The following is a 19601-nucleotide window of genomic DNA, read 5'->3' on the forward strand; positions in this document are numbered from 1 at the left end:
ATTGCTCGGTGTATGTAGATGGGCAACAGATTCAAGTATGAATATAAGATGGGTTCGAGTCTTAGGATTAGTGTAGGGTTAAGAAAGAGATTAATGTATCCATATAAGATGAGTTAGAATGTTGGATTAGTGTAGGGTTAAGAAAGAGATTAATGTATCCATATAAATTGGGTTAGGATGTTAGGATTAGTGTAGGGTTAAGAAAAGATTAATGTATCCATATAAGATGGGTAAGAATGTTAGGATTAGTGTAGGGTTAAGAAAAGATTAATGTATCCATATAAGATGGGTAAGAATGTTAGGATTAGTGTAAGGTTAAGCAAGAGATTATTGTATCAATACTTTGCTTAAACGCGAACATTACATGACAGACAATTTCACAGCCGTATTCACGGACACACACTGGCCGTCCACTGAGGGGTGTGGTTGTACTTCATCTTCTTCGTTCTTTTGTGTAATGTTGGAAGGGATTTCCTCCAACACAATTAGGTATTACTTGTTAACTTGGTATTCGTCATATGGCCCGTTGACTCCAATTTTGGTCTGCTTTTCTTTCTAGAGTTATCACCATAGCCTTTGTCCACCGAAGATCAAACTACAAGGCAGCAGTTGTTTGATTTTGGAGTTACAAGATAGGTTGTTGTTCCCAGCTTTGAGCCTCATCTGAATCGGGGATTCGAACTCGGGACTTTTCGGTTTAGCAACTATGTGTTTTACCGACCCGAACACTATCACCCACTTGGATTGTATTAAAATCACATCTAAATACACTGACGTCATGTCATACATAATGGCCGTCTAGACTGTACTCAAAGAATATACGTTGACGTCATACACAATGGCGGTCGACTGTTGACTGAATGTAACTCAATGCGAGAAGAGTTAGATGGCAACTGACAGGTACCTCGATGCTGCAGTGAGATGAGAAGTCAACTCAATCAGGCTTGTCGTGGGATGTCAAGGAGACAGATACTGTCAAGTCAAGCATGTCAACGAGTTTGATACTGTCAAGGAGAACAAAGTTAATTCGCCGCGAGATATCAGGTATTTACCTGTGAATGCCAAGCATACCCCCCCCCCACACACACACTAAACTAGACTGTAAGGTGAAGAGTAGGTGATGTATATCATGATGTATATCACGATGTATATGACAAGAAATTACGTTTCAACTGCACGTATAATGTTTGACTACATTTGGGTTTGGTTTTGTTCAGGTTTATAAAATTACATAGTTGTTATTTGAAACTGATCGCTAACACTTAGGGGATTGCGTGGCCTATGATAGAGCGCTAGGCTGCACACCAGAAGGTTTCATGTCAGTAGAACGTCCCTGAGTCCACCCAGCTCTGATGGGTACCTAAATCACGTTGGCTGGGCATAGTGCTGACCAGACTATCCCTTCAAATGCCGAGGTCACCGAAACAGGGTGAACTCTACTTTACTTGCCCCATGGATCGTCAGGTTCGAATAAGGAACTTTACACTAATACTTATTTTGATATTTGCTTTTGTGCAGTTATTCAATAGGATAAACTAAGGTCAAAGCAACACATGCTAAAACTATACAACGATATAGGGAGGCAAAAAAAAAAGTAGACGGTTATAAAGTATGTTGTGCTGTAGACGACTTCTGCTTGACAAGTCTCCTGCGGGAAGTCTGAAGTCTGATTGCAGACAATAGGCGGGTGATGATAAAAAAATGAATAATGTTGTGAATACTTTATAGTTTTAAAAAAAAAAACGGCATTTTTTCTTGAATAATTGCTGATAAAGGAAGACAACTTATCAACGCAATATGAGATAGAGGGGAGATAACCACCTTAAAGCTGAACCGCGAGATAAATTAAAAGAATAAGAAAGAAAAGAAAAGAAAAAAAAATAATGCTTTTCTTCAAATGATCTCTACGATAAGCGTTATTGTACGCCTGACGCTGAATATTACTCATGCTAGTAACAAGTGCTGGGTTTTAGTTTACCAGCAGACGCTACGAGATTACGTCCCTTGCATGCCATAATGTATGACCAACCTCACCGGAGTTTTTTTTTTTCAACGCGATAAACAAGACAAAGAACTGCGTTTGTCATTCCCAGAACCCTTTAATACAGTACACCCTACCGCTATCGGCCCGCGGATCCGCCTCTGGTTCATGTCGTGATAAGACCTGTTACCCCACCCCCACCCCTCACGGTAAACCCATCCACCATCCGCCCTAACGCATTCAATTGTGCCCAAATGAGGAGGTGAAGATAAGGGCATGGAAGGTTGGTGGATAATTTAGTTCATCTGGTGATTGGGGTGGTTGGTGGATAATTTAGTTCATCTGGTGATTTGGGTGGTTGGTGGATAATTTAGTTCATCTGGTGATTTGGGGGGGGGGGGGGGTGGATAATTTAGTTCATCTGGTGATTTGGGGGGGGGTGGATAATTTAGTTCATCTGGTGATTTGGGGGGGGGGGGTGGTGGATAATTTAGTTCATCTGGTGATTGGGGTGGTTGGTGGATAATTTAGTTTATCTGGTGATTGGGGTGGTTGGTGGATAATTTAGTTCATCTGGTGATTGGGGTGGTTGGTGGATAATTTAGTTCATCTGATGATTGGGGTGGTAGGTGAATAATTTAGTTCATCTGGTGATTTGGGTGATTGGTGGATAATTTAGTTCATCTGGTAATTGGGGTGGTTGGTGGATAATTTAGTTCATCTGGTGAGTTGGGTGGATGGTGGATAATTTAGTTCATCTGGTGATTTGGGTGGTTGGTGGATAATTTAGTTCATCTGGTGATTTGGGGGTAGGGGGGTGGATATTTTTGAGGGGGGGGGTTGAATATTTTAGTTCATCTGGTGACTGGGGTGGTTGGTGGATAATTTAGTTCATCTGGTGATTGGGGTGGTTGGTGGATAATTTAGTTCATCTGGTGATTGGGGTGGTTGGTGGATAATTTAGTTCATCTGGGGATTTGGTTCTTTGGTGGATAATTTAGTTCATCTGGTGATTTGGGTGATTGGTGGATAATTTAGTTCATCTGGTGATTGGGGTGGTTGGTGGATAATTTAGTTCATCTGGGGATTTTGTTGTTTGGTGGATAAATTAGTTCATCTGGGCATGATCGATTTAACGTGGTCTTTTTACTTTCTCGTATATACGAGGTATAGAGAAAGTATTGTAATCGTGCAAAAAAATCGAGATTTTTACAAATCTCGACGTTTTACACCTCACTGATACGGAAAAACATAATTTTGCAATCTTTTCTATGTCTGTGTGTGTGTGTGTGTGTGTGTGTGTGCGTGTGTGTGTGTGTCTGTCTGTGTGTAAACACGATAACTTGAGTACCGTTACAGCTAGGTTGATAAAATTTCACATATAAGTATTTTATCAAAATCGTAGATTCGTATCAACTTTTGAGCAATTTCCGATAACCGGAAGTGGTACTTTTCCTACTTTGACTTTTTCAAAAGCCTATAACTTGAGTACTATTTCAGATAGATAAATGAAATTTCACATGTAAGTAAAAGATCTAATTCTCTACCTTCTGTCAAATTTTGAGTAATTTCCGTTGACCGGAAGTACTAATTTACGCTATTTCCGATTTCTCAAAAATCGATTTCTATGAGATTATATTCTATTTTTAAAAGTTTAAGTAATTAAAAATAATCTCTACATTCCAAGTTAGATAAGAATATTCGAGAACGTTTAGGGGAGATCACTCCCGGTTTTTTAAAAATTGGACCTAGCATACATAAAAAGCAATGTTTCGTTTGTATAACTTTACTTTAAATTCCCTGTTTTGTCTTCACTTTAAATTCCCTGCCCGGTGCTATGAGCCTGATAACTAAAACTATACAACGGGCGACAAAACTCTTTTACTGATATCTAAAGTGTTAAAACCATCTTTAAAACTGTAAAACTGAAGTCTGGAACTCTAAAACGGACTCCTAAAAGTTGTCTTTAATCAAGGCGCCAGACGTAGATTACGACCAAAGAAAGTGGTCGACTAGATTCCATAGTAACCGGAGACCCCCACACACCCCCACCCCCACTAACCTATGCTGTAGGCACCATGTAAAGATCGATGTCACTTAGGTTGCTAGTCCTTGAGTGAACATGGTGCTCACGTCAATTAAAAAACTTTAATCAGACTTAATCAGACCAACAACCTCAGCGGTGCAGACGTTTCACCCCAGATACCAGGCTATGAAGACTTCGAGTCGCCGGCCGCGCCATCTTGCTTAAGGTGGCGTCCATTTGAGATCTGGTCCAGGGGAGATAATAGCGTCCAGGATAAACATCCAGTTATCGCCCCTGTAATGGGAGGCGAGATAGGACCGCGATAGTCTCCCCTTTGCTAATCGTGAATTGTAAAAGACGGCGATTGTGTGAAAATTAGTCTGCAGGTTAACCAGGTTTTGTGAGTGTTTTACCGGTACTGCGAGTTAAGGAAGTTCTTCATGTTAGATGGCTGCTGCGTGCTAGTCAAGTTCTCGAGCTAAATAAGTTCTCGACTTAAATAAGTTCTCGAGCTAAATAAGTTCTCGAGTCAAATAAGTTCTCGAGTTAAATAAGTGCTCGATCTAAATAAGTTCTCGAGTTAAATAAGTTCTCGAGCTAAATAAGGTCTCGAGTTAAATAAGTTCTCGAGCTAAATAAGTTCTTTACTTTAACAAGTTTACGAACTAAATAAGTTCTCAAGCTTCCGGTTATATGAAATTCTTAACCGGTTGCTTGATTTGGTTTCGCTTCCCAATGTAGAACAGCAGGCATAATCATTACACGAAGACAACAGACATAAACAGCAGAGAACAGCACATATATACACTAGAGAACAGCAGGCATATGCACTTGAGGACATCAAATATTATAACAGTTAAATGTATATGAATGTATGTTGCGAGTGTGTGTAGTAAAAAGGCGAGATAAAATATAAAATATAGTGTGGGTGTGCGCATGCGCGAAAGGAAAGGAAGCGGGAGGTAGAAGGCGGCAGAACAAGAAAGATGACGAAATTGAAAGTGGTGTTTGTTGAGTAGTGAAGCTGCTGAATATCATTCTGAATATGTAGGTCTAATGTTAATAAAATTTTGAAATCTCCAGTAATGTGGTTGGTATTTCCTTTTAGTTTATATCGTGAACCCAGTCACACAAAGGGCTGTGACAAATATATTTACATCTAATGTTGTAGAGCAGCCGTACACACAATAGCAAAGCAGATATATTGCCTATATAAAACAGAAGACATACGCATTATATTGCAAAAGACGTACGCACTATTGGAGAACATTGTATGATACATATAGATATTATTACCCTATTTAAAAAAAAAAAAAAACCCAATGGCTATTGTTACTAAAAAAAACAGCCCCTCCCCTCCCAACCTTTACATGAAGCAATAAAGTTCCACCCTCACCCCTTTTACATTGGCCCAAGTTACTTAATTAATCTTTGTTGCACAACATGTTGTTTTGCCTTAAAAAACTACAACAACAAAATTGACAAAAATTATTCTGTTTGTATACATTTTTTAAACTGAGGTTTTTCGAATGATTTTTTTTTACTGTAATACACTTTTTATATGTCATGTTTAAAGTTTTACAACGAATCCCATCCAGTAAACACAATCTACTTAAGATGATCAATATCCACATTTTTTACAATAATATTTTTAGATGTCGTGTTTAAAGTTTTACAACGAATCCCAACCAGTAAACACAATCTACTTAAGATGATCAATATCCACATTTTTTACAATAATATTTTTAGATGTCGTGTTTAAAGTTTTACAACGAATGCTATACAGTAAACACAATCTACATAAGATGATCAATATCCACATTTTTTTACAATATTTTTATAAGGCGTGTTTAAAGTTTTACAACGAATGCTATACAGTAAACACAATCTACATAAGATGATCAATTTTTTACAATAATATTTTTATATGTCGTGTTTAAAATTTTACAACGAATCGCATCCAGTAAACACAATCTACATAAGATGATCAATATCCACATTTTTTACAATAATATTTTTTATATGTCATGTTTAAAGTTTTACAATGAATCCCAACCAGTAAACACAATCTACATAAGATGATCAATATCCACATTTTTTACAATAATATTTTTTATATGTCATGTTTAAAGTTTTACAATGAATCCCAACCAGTAAACACAATCTACATAAGATGATCAATATCCACATTTTTTACAATAATATTTTTTATATGTCATGTTTAAAGTTTTACAATGAATCCCAACCAGTAAACACAATCTACATAAGATGATCAATATCCACATGCGCGCGCAGCTTTTTCCCTGTTATCTCAACATCTGCGGGGCCAGTAGCACTGGGGATCGACTGCATCTGACCATCAATATAAAGTTATATCAGCCCCATCTAGATAGAATGGTATCTTGGCCATCTCTATAGGCGGGTATCTGGCCATCTCGATAGGCTGGTATCTGGCCATCTAGAATACAATTTTCGCTTGGAAGATAAAATTTAATAGCATTGCCCTGATTAGCATCGGGAGGAAAACATAATTAGAAAACACACCGGGCCGTGTGCCCTCCCTTTGCCTAACAATGACGGTAGGGGCCTGTGTTGAGAGGGCGTGTGGAATATTGTGCGGGGGGGGGGGGGTAGTAGTGGGGGGGGGGGGGGGGAATGTTCTATCATGATTTCTGTGTTATGGGTTCGCTCTACCCAGATAAGATCGTCTGCTTTAAGGAGCACGTGGCGAATGGCCGCCAGAAGTTGTGAGTAGAATAAATAAAAATATGGACGGGGTAAGAATCACGAAGGTTAAACATTTTCGTTTGACGCGAGAGCGATATTAGGGTCCGGTTCAAACAAGATTTTGTAGTCCGGTTCAAACAAGATTTTGTAGTCCGGTTCAAACAAGATCTTATGATCCAGTTCAAACAAGATATTGTAGTCCGGTTCAAACAAGATCTTTTAGTCCGGTTCAGACAAGATATTGTAGTCCAGTTCAAACAAGATTTTATGATCCACTTCAAACAAGATCTTGTAGTCCGGTTCAAACAAGATCTTATGGTCCGGTTCAAACAAGATCTTTTAGTCCGGTTCAAACAAGATTTTGTAGTCCGGTTCAAACAAGATCTTGTAGTCCGGTTCAAACAAGATCTTTTAGTCCGGTTCAGACAAGATATTGTAGTCCAGTTCAAACAAGATTTTATGATCCACTTCAAACAAGATCTTGTAGTCCGGTTCAAACAAGATCTTATGGTCCGGTTCAAACAAGATCTTTTAGTCCGGTTCAAACAAGATTTTGTAGTCCGGTTCAAACAAGATCTTGTAGTCCGGTTCAAACAAGATCTTGTAGTCCGGTTCAAACAAGATCTTTTAGTCCGGTTCAAACAAGATCTTATGGTCCAGTTCAAACACGACTTTGGGGTCCGGTTCATAAAAGATCTTATATCCGGTTCGAAAAAATCTTGTGTTCCGAAATATGATTTCTTATCGAAATATAAATCTATGATCTATAAAGTATTTTCTCTTATCCTATAAATATTAGGCCACAATAATCAAACACAGCTATGAATTTTCTCCATAACTCATCAAACATCCTTATAATAAGCTATCAGTTTTCCCTTAGTCCATCAAAACATGTCTAGTCTATCAATTCTCCCCATTTCATTAATCATGTCTAGAATACATTATCAACTAGTTCAGGGGTCTTCAAACTTTTCTGCCCGAGGGCCACATTAACTATCAAATATCAGTTCGGGGGCCAGAGTTTCTTTAAGACATCTCTTCAGGGTCGTGTCGCCCCCCCCCCCCCCCCGAAGAACGTCTACCGCCCCTTCAGCCCCCCCCCCCCCCCCAACGAAATATAATTTATGTAAAAATATATACAAATTTCAAGTCTCAACCACCCCCGCCCCCACCCGAGATCCACGTTTGCTCTAAAAAAAATTTCACGTATTTCATTCTTGGGCCGTTGTTTGGAGACCCCTGCACAATAGTATTGGGGAAGGGGGGCTAACTGTTGTTGCATCTGTATATTTTTTGAGTCATTTCGAACAATACATCGCCAAACGAACATATCGTTCACGTATGAAGCGGATGGAATTGGGGGCAGTGCCGGGACCAGGTTATTTAGCGCCCTAGGCAAAACTTATTAAAATACCCCCTTTTACACAAATTAATTAATAATACATTTGTATAAGAAAACAACGAATTAAAAGTGGTATATTAATTTGCATACACGTTATAATTAATATGTGGACTTCAAAATCAAATTTTACTTTCCTCCTTCGCCTGCAGACCTCCCAAGGTGAGTTCCAGAACTGAACCTACCTGTTTTAAGCTTGACTTGCTTTAGTTATAATTGTAAAATGTCTATATTGTGTGATTATGTAACGATGTTTAGTGTTTGAAAATAAAAGGTTATAAATGTTATAGATTTCAGCCTACAATTATAATACTTTAGGAGGGGGTGAAAAATATTAGAAAGACACTTAATTAATCAGATGATTAATTTGCGACTAAAACGATTTAAGACGCTTTAGTTGCACTATCCCATTCTATATGTCTACTAATATTAAGTATTGCAACCTACAACGGCTACTGATGTATTTGTTTTTCAACTTGATAATGCTTAAAAAAATAACTTACCAAACTATTTTGTTTTGAACTTCTGCTCTATATAATTTTTTACAATAGTAAATAATAACTTAAAGTTGTATTTATGAGTATGCAGTCAATTTAATTACGGTACAGGAATTTGAAATGAATGTAGAGTTAAAGAACGAATTATCTCCCATTTTGAAATCCAAATACCAAAATTTCATTCAAGGGAAATAACTTACACAAGAATAGCTAAATAAACCAAGTGTAACTAAGACATGCTTAAAAAACACAATAAAACTCTTTAAATTTCATCACATAATCATTATACCTAAAAAAAAAAATATATTAATTATGTGACCTGTCAAAACAATATATTTTACCAATTGACTACTTAACTGTAGGTTGTTTGAAAGTATAAACATAGTATCATTTTCCCCCCTCTAGTTCATCAAAAGTAAAGTCTATCATTTTCCCCATCTAGTTCATCAAATATGTCAAGTCTATCATTCCCCCCCCCCCTGTAGTTCATAAAATGTCAAAACTATCATTTTTCCCCGTCTTTAGTTCATCAAATATGTCAAGTCTATCATCCCCCCCCCTGTAGTTCATAAAATGTCAAAACTATCATTTTTCCCCGTCTTTAGTTCATCAAATGTCAAGTCTATCATCCCCTCGGTTAATCAGATGTCAAGTCTATAATTTTCCCCTTCTAGTACATCGAATGTCAAGTCTATCATGTACCCTCCCCCTATTTAATCCAACAAACGCCCCCCCCCCCCTCCCCCACCTTATCGAACACTCTAGCACGTCAACACATTTATTCCCCTCCCAGCTGTTAGCAGGTGAGCTCCATCAGGCATGATTTGAACAAGTGAGCAGTAGAGGGGAGAGAAAAAAAAACAACATGCGCACCAACAAAAAAAAAACTGGCCACACGCCGCAACGGAAGGGGGCGGTGGCTACTCATTAACTGCAACAAAAGCTTGGAGATCTCGCGAGATTGCCCGTTGACGACAGATTGCGCCCCGAAAGCGAAACGTGATAACCACTTTTGATAGACTCACACGGCTCTCGTCTGGTAATTTTATTCGTATTTATGGAACGCGGCATTAACCGGAGGTAATGAGCAAAAAGAAAATTTAAAATTAAAAAAAATGTTGGTGTAAGGTTTTATTACTGTCACGTTAAAATAAAAAGAGATTGTATCATGTTTTGTATCCATCTGTTTGTTTTCTTAAGAAATTATAATCAAACGTGTTTTAAACAATCCCCCCCCCCCCCCCCAGAAAATCAGGCATTTGCGTGCCATTTTAGACCCTTTAACATTTTTACCCGGAAACAAGGTGTTATATGCTGCCAAAGATGTGGCCCCCAGCCCGACCGTAAGATGGTCAGTTTATGACAGTGGTTAGTAACGATTAACACCGTGGTCAGTATAACATTGTGGTCAGTTTATCGTCATTGTCTGTATGGCGTCGTGATCAGTTTATAACCGTGGTAATTATACCATCGTGGTCAGTATATCATTATGGTAAGTATATATAATCGTGGTCAGTATGGTCAATATGTCGCCATGGTAACTATATTACTAAGTTCAGTATATTATCGTTATATTATATCAACATGGTTAGTATATAACCGTGATACTTATATCAGCATGGTCAGTGTATCACCGTGGTCAGTTAGAACTTTAACATTATGTTCAGCATATGACTGTATATTACCGAGATAATTATACGAGCATGGTCAGTATATCATCGTGGTCAGTATATCACCGTGTTCAGTATATTACTGTGGTCAGTTTATTACCGTATATCACCGAGATCCAACATGGTCACTATATCGCCGTGGTCAGTATTTCACTGTGGTCAGTATATTACCGTATATGATCATTATACCAAGTATTAAAAAGTCATGGACTTGGTGAGTAAACCTACACGTGATATTTCATCTCTCCTTACGTCCACGTCTCTCCATCGCCATTCCTAAAACTCTTCCAGAATAATCTAGTCCCCGACAGTCACCCCCACCTCCCGACACCCCTTAAATCTACACCCCCTCCCCTTATCACTACTCTTAGATCACTCACGGCGCTCTCTTTAAAAAAAAATCCAGATTTTTTTTTTCTTCTCCTTTTCTCCAATAATTTATCGCTTCCATTTCAGGTCGGGGGGCCTTATCATCCACTGGACACGGGACCAAATCACGCTCATGAATGGAACTCACTGACTCGCTCTTGTTGACGACGTACGGGAGATATCGAAGACCCCCCCCTCCTTACCCCATACACCCCTACGGTCCACTAACACCACCCCCCCCCCCCTCCCCCAAACCTCCAACGATAACCATTAAAAATTGGGTTTATTCAGTTCTTTGATTTCAGTGCGTGGACGAGGCGGAAATGCGATATTTTTCATCGCGAATGGGAAAGATGCGAGCTGCCGATAGAGACACTGGGTGACGCTGTCTTGGGGAGATAACCCACTCTGAAGAAGGGGAGATAGGAGGGGGAGATAAAGCCGGCTTGTCTCGTGCAAGGGGCCTGCAGATCTCCGGGCCCGATAGAAGCTTTTCTTTCTTAATATCATAGCGATTCCAGGCGAATTTTCATCAACCTGATTCAATTCCTCGACCCAATCATTTTCTACGTGTTTTAAAGCGCTCCTGGAAATCGCGACAACGAAACGATCAATTTTTTTTTTCTCTCTCATGAAAATAAAAATACGATTAGTAATATTTTTATTCTGGAATCTGCAACAAATGATATTGGTTTTTTCTCTCTTCTTTTCTTAAATTAACAAAGCTTAATTAAGATAATTAACGTGTGTGGTGTTTTGTGTGGGGGTTAAAACAGGCGACGTGACTTTAACAAAAAATAATACATCCAAGACAAGTAAAAGTAGAGTTGCTCTCCTTTTGTGAGTATATCCTATGTAGGATTACACACAGATCTATTTCTTTTAAAACCCAGCTTAAGCCAGTATCGTTTAGCGCTGAGAGGACTCAGCGACTGCATGTAGACTTAAACCTGTAGCCGACAACTAGATTATACTGCTAGTGCTCTAGCGTCCCACCACGCCGTCCCACATCACGTAAGGTTGTGTATTATCTACATTACTAGCCCTAAACTTTACTCAACTAAGTAACCCTAATCTTTACTATCCTAAGTATCCTAATCACCTAACTAACCTTGATCATTACTCACCCAAGTAACCTTAATCTTTACTCACCCAAGTAACCTTAATTTTTACTCACCCAAGTAACCTTAAACTTTACTCACCCAAGTAACCTTAATCTTTACTCACCCAAGTAACCTTAATCTTCTCTCACTTAAGTAACCTTAATCACTACTCACCCAAGTAACCTTAATAACTACTCACCCAAGTAACCTTAATCTTCTCTCACTTAAGTAACCTTAATCACTACTCACCCAAGTAACCTTAATCACTACTCACCCAAGTAACCTTAATCTTCTCTCACTTAAGTAACCTTAATCACTACTCACCCAAGTAACCTTAATCACTACTCACCCAAGTAACCTTAATCTTCTCTCACTTAAGTAACCTTAATCACTACTCACCCAAGTAAACTTAATCTTTACTCACCCAAGTAACCTTAATCTTTACTCAGCCAAGTAAACTTAATCTTTACTCACCCAAGTAAACTTAATCTTTACTCACCCAAGTAAACTTAACCTTTACTCACCCAAGTAAACTTAATCTTTACTCACCCAAGTAAACTTAACCTTTACTCACCCAAGTAAACTTAATCTTTACTCACCCAAGTAAACTTAATCTTTACTCACTCAAGTAACCTTAATCTTTACTCACCCAAGTAACCTTAACCTTTACTCACCCAAGTAACCTTAATCTTTACTCACCCAAGTAACCTTAACCTTTACTCACCCAAGTAACCTTAATCTTTACTCACCCAAGTAACCTTAACCTTTACTCACCCAAGTAACCTTAATCTTTACTCACCCAAGTAACCTTAACCTTTACTCACCCAAGTAACCTTAATCTTTACTCACCCAAGTAACCTTAACCTTTACTCACCCAAGTAACCTTAATCTTTACTCACCCAAGTAACCTTAACCTTTACTCACCCAAGTAACCTTAATCTTTACTCACCCAAGTAACCTTAACCTTTACTCACCCAAGTAACCTTAATCTTTACTCACCCAAGTAACCTTAACCTTTACTCACCCAAGTAACCTTAATCTTTACTCACCCAAGTAACCTTAACCTTTACTCACCCAAGTAACCTTAATCTTTACTCACCCAAGTAACCTTAACCTTTACTCACCCAAGTAACCTTAATCTTTACTCACCCAAGTAACCTTAACCTTTACTCACCCAAGTAACCTTAATCTTTACTCACCCAAGTAACCTTAATCTTTACTCACCCAAGTAACCTTAATCTTCTCTCACTTAAGTAACCTTAATCACTACTCACCCAAGTAACCTTAATCTTTACTCACCCAAGTAACCTTAATCTTTACTCACCTAAATAAACCGCTATTTTAGAGGCTGTGTACCAAAGTGGGTCTTTGTGCGCCATTGACTCTACTCTGTTCTAATGGGTACCAGACTCTACCCAACTCTAATAGGTACCTGACTACCCAGCTCTAATGGGTACCAGACTCTACCCAACTCTAATAGGCACCTGACTACCCAGCTCTAATGGGTACCAGACTCTACCCAACTCTAATAGGCACCTGACTACCCAGCTCTAATGGTTACCTGACTACCCAGCTCTAATGGGTACCTGACTACCCAGCTCTAATGGGTACCAGACAACCCAACTCTAATAAGCACCTGACTACCCAGCTCTAATGGGTACCTGACTACCCAGCTCTAATGGGTACCTGACTACCCAGCTCTAAAGGGTACCTGACTACCCAGCTCTGAGTACCTGACTCGAGTTAGAAAAAAATAAAAGCGACCGACTACAGGGCTGAGCACACATAACATAACCCCTTTAAAAGTTGAAGTCAAAGCAACAGACGAACTCTACTTCACCTGTGATCTTAGGTCTAAATGGGTACTCTTATTTACCAAACACCACTTTTAAAAACTGCATACGGCTGTAAAAACGTGAGTAAAACACCGCTCAACAGGTGGCTGCTCACCTACCTTACAGGTGTTAGCATATCCCTACTCCAGGTGTGTCGTCCACCCCCCCCCCTCCTCAACACAACACCATACCGGAACGCACCTGGTTATTGATCCGGATATTTATTATGCGAGGTGGCGCCTTGTCGAAAACTTGAATCCCCTTAGATAACAAGGGTTTTAAAAACGGACCGTGACACGGTAAAAAGGTTTTAAAGAATGGTACCAGACGGCCGTGTTTCAGGTGAGAGTCGGGTCACCGTGACCTAATGGAAGTTAAAGGTATTCGGCACTGTAGGTTCCAACATACAGTACTCGTTCAAACATGGGCAGGTGAAGTAGAGCTCACCTGTTTCGGTGATGGAGTGGTCTTTACTTTTTCTAACGTGAGGCAGGTACCCATCAGAGCTGGATGGACTCAGGGACGTGCTGCGGACTCGAGTCAGGGTTCCGAACTCGAAACGTTCGGGTTAGCAGTCGAACGCTCTACCATTCGACCACGCCGTCCCTATGTACCAATATTCCTTCAAAAATAATCGCATCCATAATTTATGTTTTATGTGCTGTGTTTTGAAAACGACGCGAGGTGTGGTGTTTTACATAATCGCATGACGGTAATTTTACTAGTAGCGCAGCTTAGATGGGACATTGGCTGGCTTGACGAAAGAGATAATCTCTGATGAGGTCAGTGCTGTAAGAATCAACAGGCTGGTGGTGAGGGTTTCTACACGAGTCAGCTACAACAGCATATCTAGGAAGCACAGGGTTGGGGGGTCAGTATCAAGGTGGTTTGATGGCTACACGTGTCATTACAACAGCACATCACATATGAGCAGCACCAGAGATCAAGGGGACCTGATCAAGGGGGTTTGACGGCTACCTTTGTTATTGCAAAACGGCTTGGTTGGTAATATATCGAGAACCGCTGAGTAATAAAAGAACGACTTGGTAAAATCTAAATAAAGTTCCTCAAGAATTATTATGCATACCCCTCTCCAACCCCCCCCCCCCCCCAAAACAAGATGCATCCATATAAGCATTTTCAACATCAATTTAACATTAAAAAAAAACAACCATAAGAACCATTTAGGTTATCCGATAAAAATAGATGCATCCCAAAAAACAAGTTTTCATACCCCAAAACATTGGACATTGCACAATAAATAGATAGAACCTAGTGCGATCAGGAACACCTCCCTCACCTCCCTCACACACACCACACTAAGCAAAACATCGCATCTCTCTCCCTCCCACACACTTGGACTCTCCATTCTTAACCACTTGACCCTAACCATAAAGTATCATTAATCCAATGTGATATCTAATGAAGTTATCATTGCATGACACAAGCTTACACCATCACAGTTAGGATTGACACCAATATAGTCATGTTACTTACTAACATTTTAGATCCCCCCCTACCTTTATAACATGTGTACTGCAGTAGGCGACTGTCGATGTCCCACTCCCACCCTTCACAACAATACGCCCGGTCCTTGTCTGATCATGTGATAGAACAAAACATCCTTAACGATAATATAGCTATTTTTATTGTTGTGTTATTTCAACGGCAAAGGTAGACATATGCAGAATATAGTCCAAGAAAAAAAAAAACAGGGCAGTTTTAGCCAGACGGGATTCGAACCCACCCCTCCACACGGCACCGAATCGCCTCGCCTATCATGCATCGAGTTTTTAGTAGTGTAAACACTACGACCAGTTAGATTTACAAAATTAAGGCAATCTAAAAGAGACTGAGTTAAAATGGGTGGGTGGGGGGAGGGGGTAATGATGGTGAAGAAGGGGGGGGGGTAGACAAAGTGGCAAGGATGGGAAGTTACAACAGCCATTCGTCGGGGTGGGAGGTTATAGTATCATGTTGCTGTGGGGCTGGAGGTGGGGTTTGATTATAAGAACAATACGTTTGGGTGGGGTTGATTATAAGACCAATAAGTTCGAAGCGGGAGGGGGACGGTTGGGAGAACACCAACCAAGAATAAGCTCAAACAAAATAAGCTGAGTGCAAGTATGGATTCTACATTTTTTTTTACTAGCCACTAAAACATGCATGTTGTGTTTTTTTTTTTACTAGCCACTAAAACATGCATGTTGTGTTTTTTTTTACTAGCCACTAAAACATGCATGTTGTGTTTTGTTATCAGACAAAAGGGTGAGTCAGCTGTTGTTGTTATACAAGTGTGTGCTGTGGTTACTCAGGAGGAGGGGGGGGGGGGGTAACGGTTGAGTGAGTGAGGGGCAGTGGCTTCAAGGTTAACACTGGACTGTGGTAAAGGTCATCTGAGTACACGGATGGGGGGCATGAAAAGACCTACTGAATAGAAGGGGGGTGGGGTTGATGAGTTGAGAAATATAAATGTGTGGATCTATGGTTGAATAAATGAGTAGATAAGTAAGAGAGAATAACATGCGTCAAACAGCAGTTGTCGGTCCTGCTAACAAATCGTTACAATTCATAATACCCTTTGTCTATATTTGTGTACAGAAAGAAAAAAAAACCAACCAACGCTGACACACATCATAAAATCTATTGACTGTATCTCTTCCCCCCCCCTCCCCTTGCGATAAATCCAACCCTCCAACTATTCCCCCCCCCCCCTCCCAATTCCTCTCCGCTTTTAAACAATGTGTAGCGGTTATCTGTCCTGACCTATCTAATCTGCATATCGGCGAACTGACAGCTATCTTATCGTCGATCTTATCGCCGGGGCCGACTGAAATAAAGTCGAGCTTTTTATCTGGAGGAAATTATCTCGACAGAGCCGACACGTAGTTATCTGAGCTGGCGATCTTAGCACAGCACACACACATACATACACACAGGCAACAACACATAAGCACAGTAGAAGAATGTTGTAGTAACATTGACTAAGGCTGACGATAGAATGTCAATAAGATCAGTTTGATTTTTAAATTTCAGTTGATTTAAGTCGAATCATTGTATATTCTGTTAAAGAAACATTGTAATTTATTTTCAAACCACTATTACTAGATTTATGTATGACATTTTAAAAAAATCGATATTATGCACTCTTGTTTTTTTTTATTAAATAATTGGATATTTAGTTTCGATTGAGGCGAACCGCTGCTAAGCGGAAGTAGTTAGGAATGTATATTTTGTAGCATATTGTTATGGTTATGTGTAGTGGTAATGTGTATAAAGTACATGGTGGTCGATAAACGTGTAGGTAACCACATGTTAATCTCCAATGGGAGAAAGAGTACTTTAATTAGCTAAAAACATGTCATCAGATGTCATTCATAATATGAGGGAATAAAATATGTGTAGGATACTGGGGAGGTGGCGAGTGAAGGGGAGGGGAGAGAGGAAGTGGGGGGGGGGGAAACTGAGAGTGAGGGGAGAGGTAGGGAAGTGAAGGGGGAGGTGGGGAGTGGAGGGGCGATGGAGAGTGAGGGGAGAGGTAGGGAAATGGAGGGGGAGGTGGGGAAGTGGAGGGGAGGGGGAGGTGGTGATGGGGAGATGGAGATGGAGAGTGAAGGGAGAGGTATGGAGGTAGAGGGGGAGGGGGGGAGTGGAGGGGGAAGGGAGGTAAAATGCGGTTGTAGGTAGATAGGTTAAGTGCAGCCTTGATTTTTGATGCTGTTGATTGTGATGAGGACGGTATTATTAGTATTAATAAGCAAAACGATAGAAAGGTGATGACAATAGGATCATAATAATAAACAAGAGGTTGGTAATAACAATATACTGATGATTATAAGCTAGAGGTTGATGGTGGTAATCAAGATAATATGTAAAATGCGATTATAAGCGAGGGAAGCAAGTAATATGTAACAAATATAGAATAAGTAAGGGGGGAGATAATATGTAAGAGCATGATAATAATCAAAAGGATAATGATATTGTAATGATGATCTGGAGACGCATTTAGGGATTACATTTTTTTTAAAAATATTACATTCTTATGGAGACAAGGTAGAGGCTTTGCTCTATTCATAATCTTAATACTAATCTTATTAAAACCCTTACCTAATGTATGGTATAAAGTGTCTGTTACTCAGTGCTTAGCTTATTTATATTATGGTATTTTTAAACATAATCTGTATCAAATATTTTGGTTTTAAAAAACGCGACAAGACAGTAGTGTACCTTGTTTTGCTTCTTGTTTATTGGAATCTTTGGTAGGCTTAAGGTTAGAGATCGGGTCAGGAAGAAGGTAAGGGACAGAGATTCGAATTAATGCCTAGGTATTGATTAGCAATACTCGGAACAAAAAAATCAACAAATATGTAACACAACCTGAAGATGTTTTTTTAAAAAGTAAAAATTTAAAAAAAATGTGTAAAAAAAATGTCAGTACTCACGTTTTAGCGGTTTGGGGTTCGACTGTTTTCTGCGTGACATGGTGACGTCAGACGAGGGAGCAGACGTGAGTTCTGAACATTAGCAGACGATAAATGCAAGTGGTAGGGTTCCAAATTTGCCAGGAACTGGTCGCTGACATGTCCAGATTTTCCCGACATAGGTGCCTGCCCCTTGAGGAGATATCGCAATCCAACATGGGTAGCTTCCCTTAGTAATTACAATCCGATACAGGTGGTTGCGGCCCTTGGGCATTTGTTGTAGTGAGGCACGGGATGGCGTCCGTTGAAGAGTGGCTTAACAACATGGATAGCGTCCCTTTACTAGTAATTAAACTCCGACATAGGTTGCGTCCCTTGATGATTTACCAACAACATTAAATCCATTCCACTCACGTGTCTCGTGTGAGTACTCACACTCAAGTGCCGGCTTGTCTCACTCACTCATCCCACACTCACGTTGTTCGTTGTGTGTATAGTTTTAAAAAAAAAACTTCTCACCAGCTGGTCAATACGTTAATACACGCCCGCCTTCTGTTTATGATCCACACTGGCATCGAAACCAAGCAGGAATGCCTGACAAGGAAACCAAGCATCAACACCAACATATTAAAATAACTGAATTCACTCAGTGTAAGACTGACGTTGGCTACTATTACACTTTAAATAGCCCGATTATATTGAAACAACACTCATTCAGGATGGGCTTTATTATACATAATATATATTATATATATATATATATATATATATATATATATATATATATATATATATATATATATATATATAGTCTATATATATATATATATATATATATATATATATATATAAAGGCCTATATTTTTTTAAATTTATTTTTTAAATTTATTTATTTATTTATTTATTTCAACATATATACTGTACAATACAGTTATTTAAACTGTTTTACGAACTCAAAATAACCAAAGTTGTAATATACTCATTTATTGATTTGTAAAGTAGACGTGGACGAGTTGTTGTTAAATATACTTTTATAATGATAAATAGTTTTAAATATGTAATGACCATCAATAGCAATAAAATCAGATGTTTAATATCGGGATTTTCGACTGCATAATTATGTAGACGCTGGGTCGAAAATTATGTTGTAGCTATGTTGAAATTAGATTTATAGGCCTATATTGAACTGTTCCTAACCCTCTCAGCTTTTTAAAATTTATTTATAAATTTTACTGATAACTAAACATAACAAAATAATTTTTATTTTAAATTTATTCTAATATATTCATTAGCAGCCTAATTTACTTTTACTATGGAATTTATTGCTAACTACTAAGTATCATTACTTGCCGATTATGAAGCTTAACAGAATAACAGCAAATTTAAATTATTTAGATCACCATTCATAGTAAACTCACATCAAAACAATACAGAAACAAATTACTACATGTAAAATGGGTCAAAATGAGTAATACTAGATAATAGATAAGCTTATTTAGAATCTAGTCCATGTTTCGCATTTTTAACCAAATAATTTTTTTAAAAATTGAAATTTATTAAGTGATAGGTAAAC

At 38.9% G+C, this 19601-nt stretch overlaps 1 protein-coding gene across 1 annotated transcript in view; it reads right to left on the reverse strand.

Annotated features, from left to right (window-relative positions):
* Positions 1-18530, reverse strand: part of LOC131957039 (zinc finger protein ush-like) — a 40431-nt gene extending 21901 nt beyond the window's left edge. The window contains exon 1 of the mRNA XM_059321743.1: positions 18050-18530. Within this exon, the coding sequence (XP_059177726.1) occupies positions 18050-18089 (40 nt within the window). The 5' untranslated portion in view covers positions 18090-18530. The remainder of the gene's footprint in view (positions 1-18049) is intronic.
* Positions 18531-19601: the final 1071 nt, after the last annotated feature.

Source organism: Physella acuta, unplaced genomic scaffold (genome assembly GCF_028476545.2).
Source record: "Physella acuta isolate Inbredline_101_S28 unplaced genomic scaffold, ASM2847654v3 ptg001197l, whole genome shotgun sequence".
Classification (NCBI taxonomy): domain Eukaryota; kingdom Metazoa; phylum Mollusca; class Gastropoda; family Physidae; genus Physella; species Physella acuta.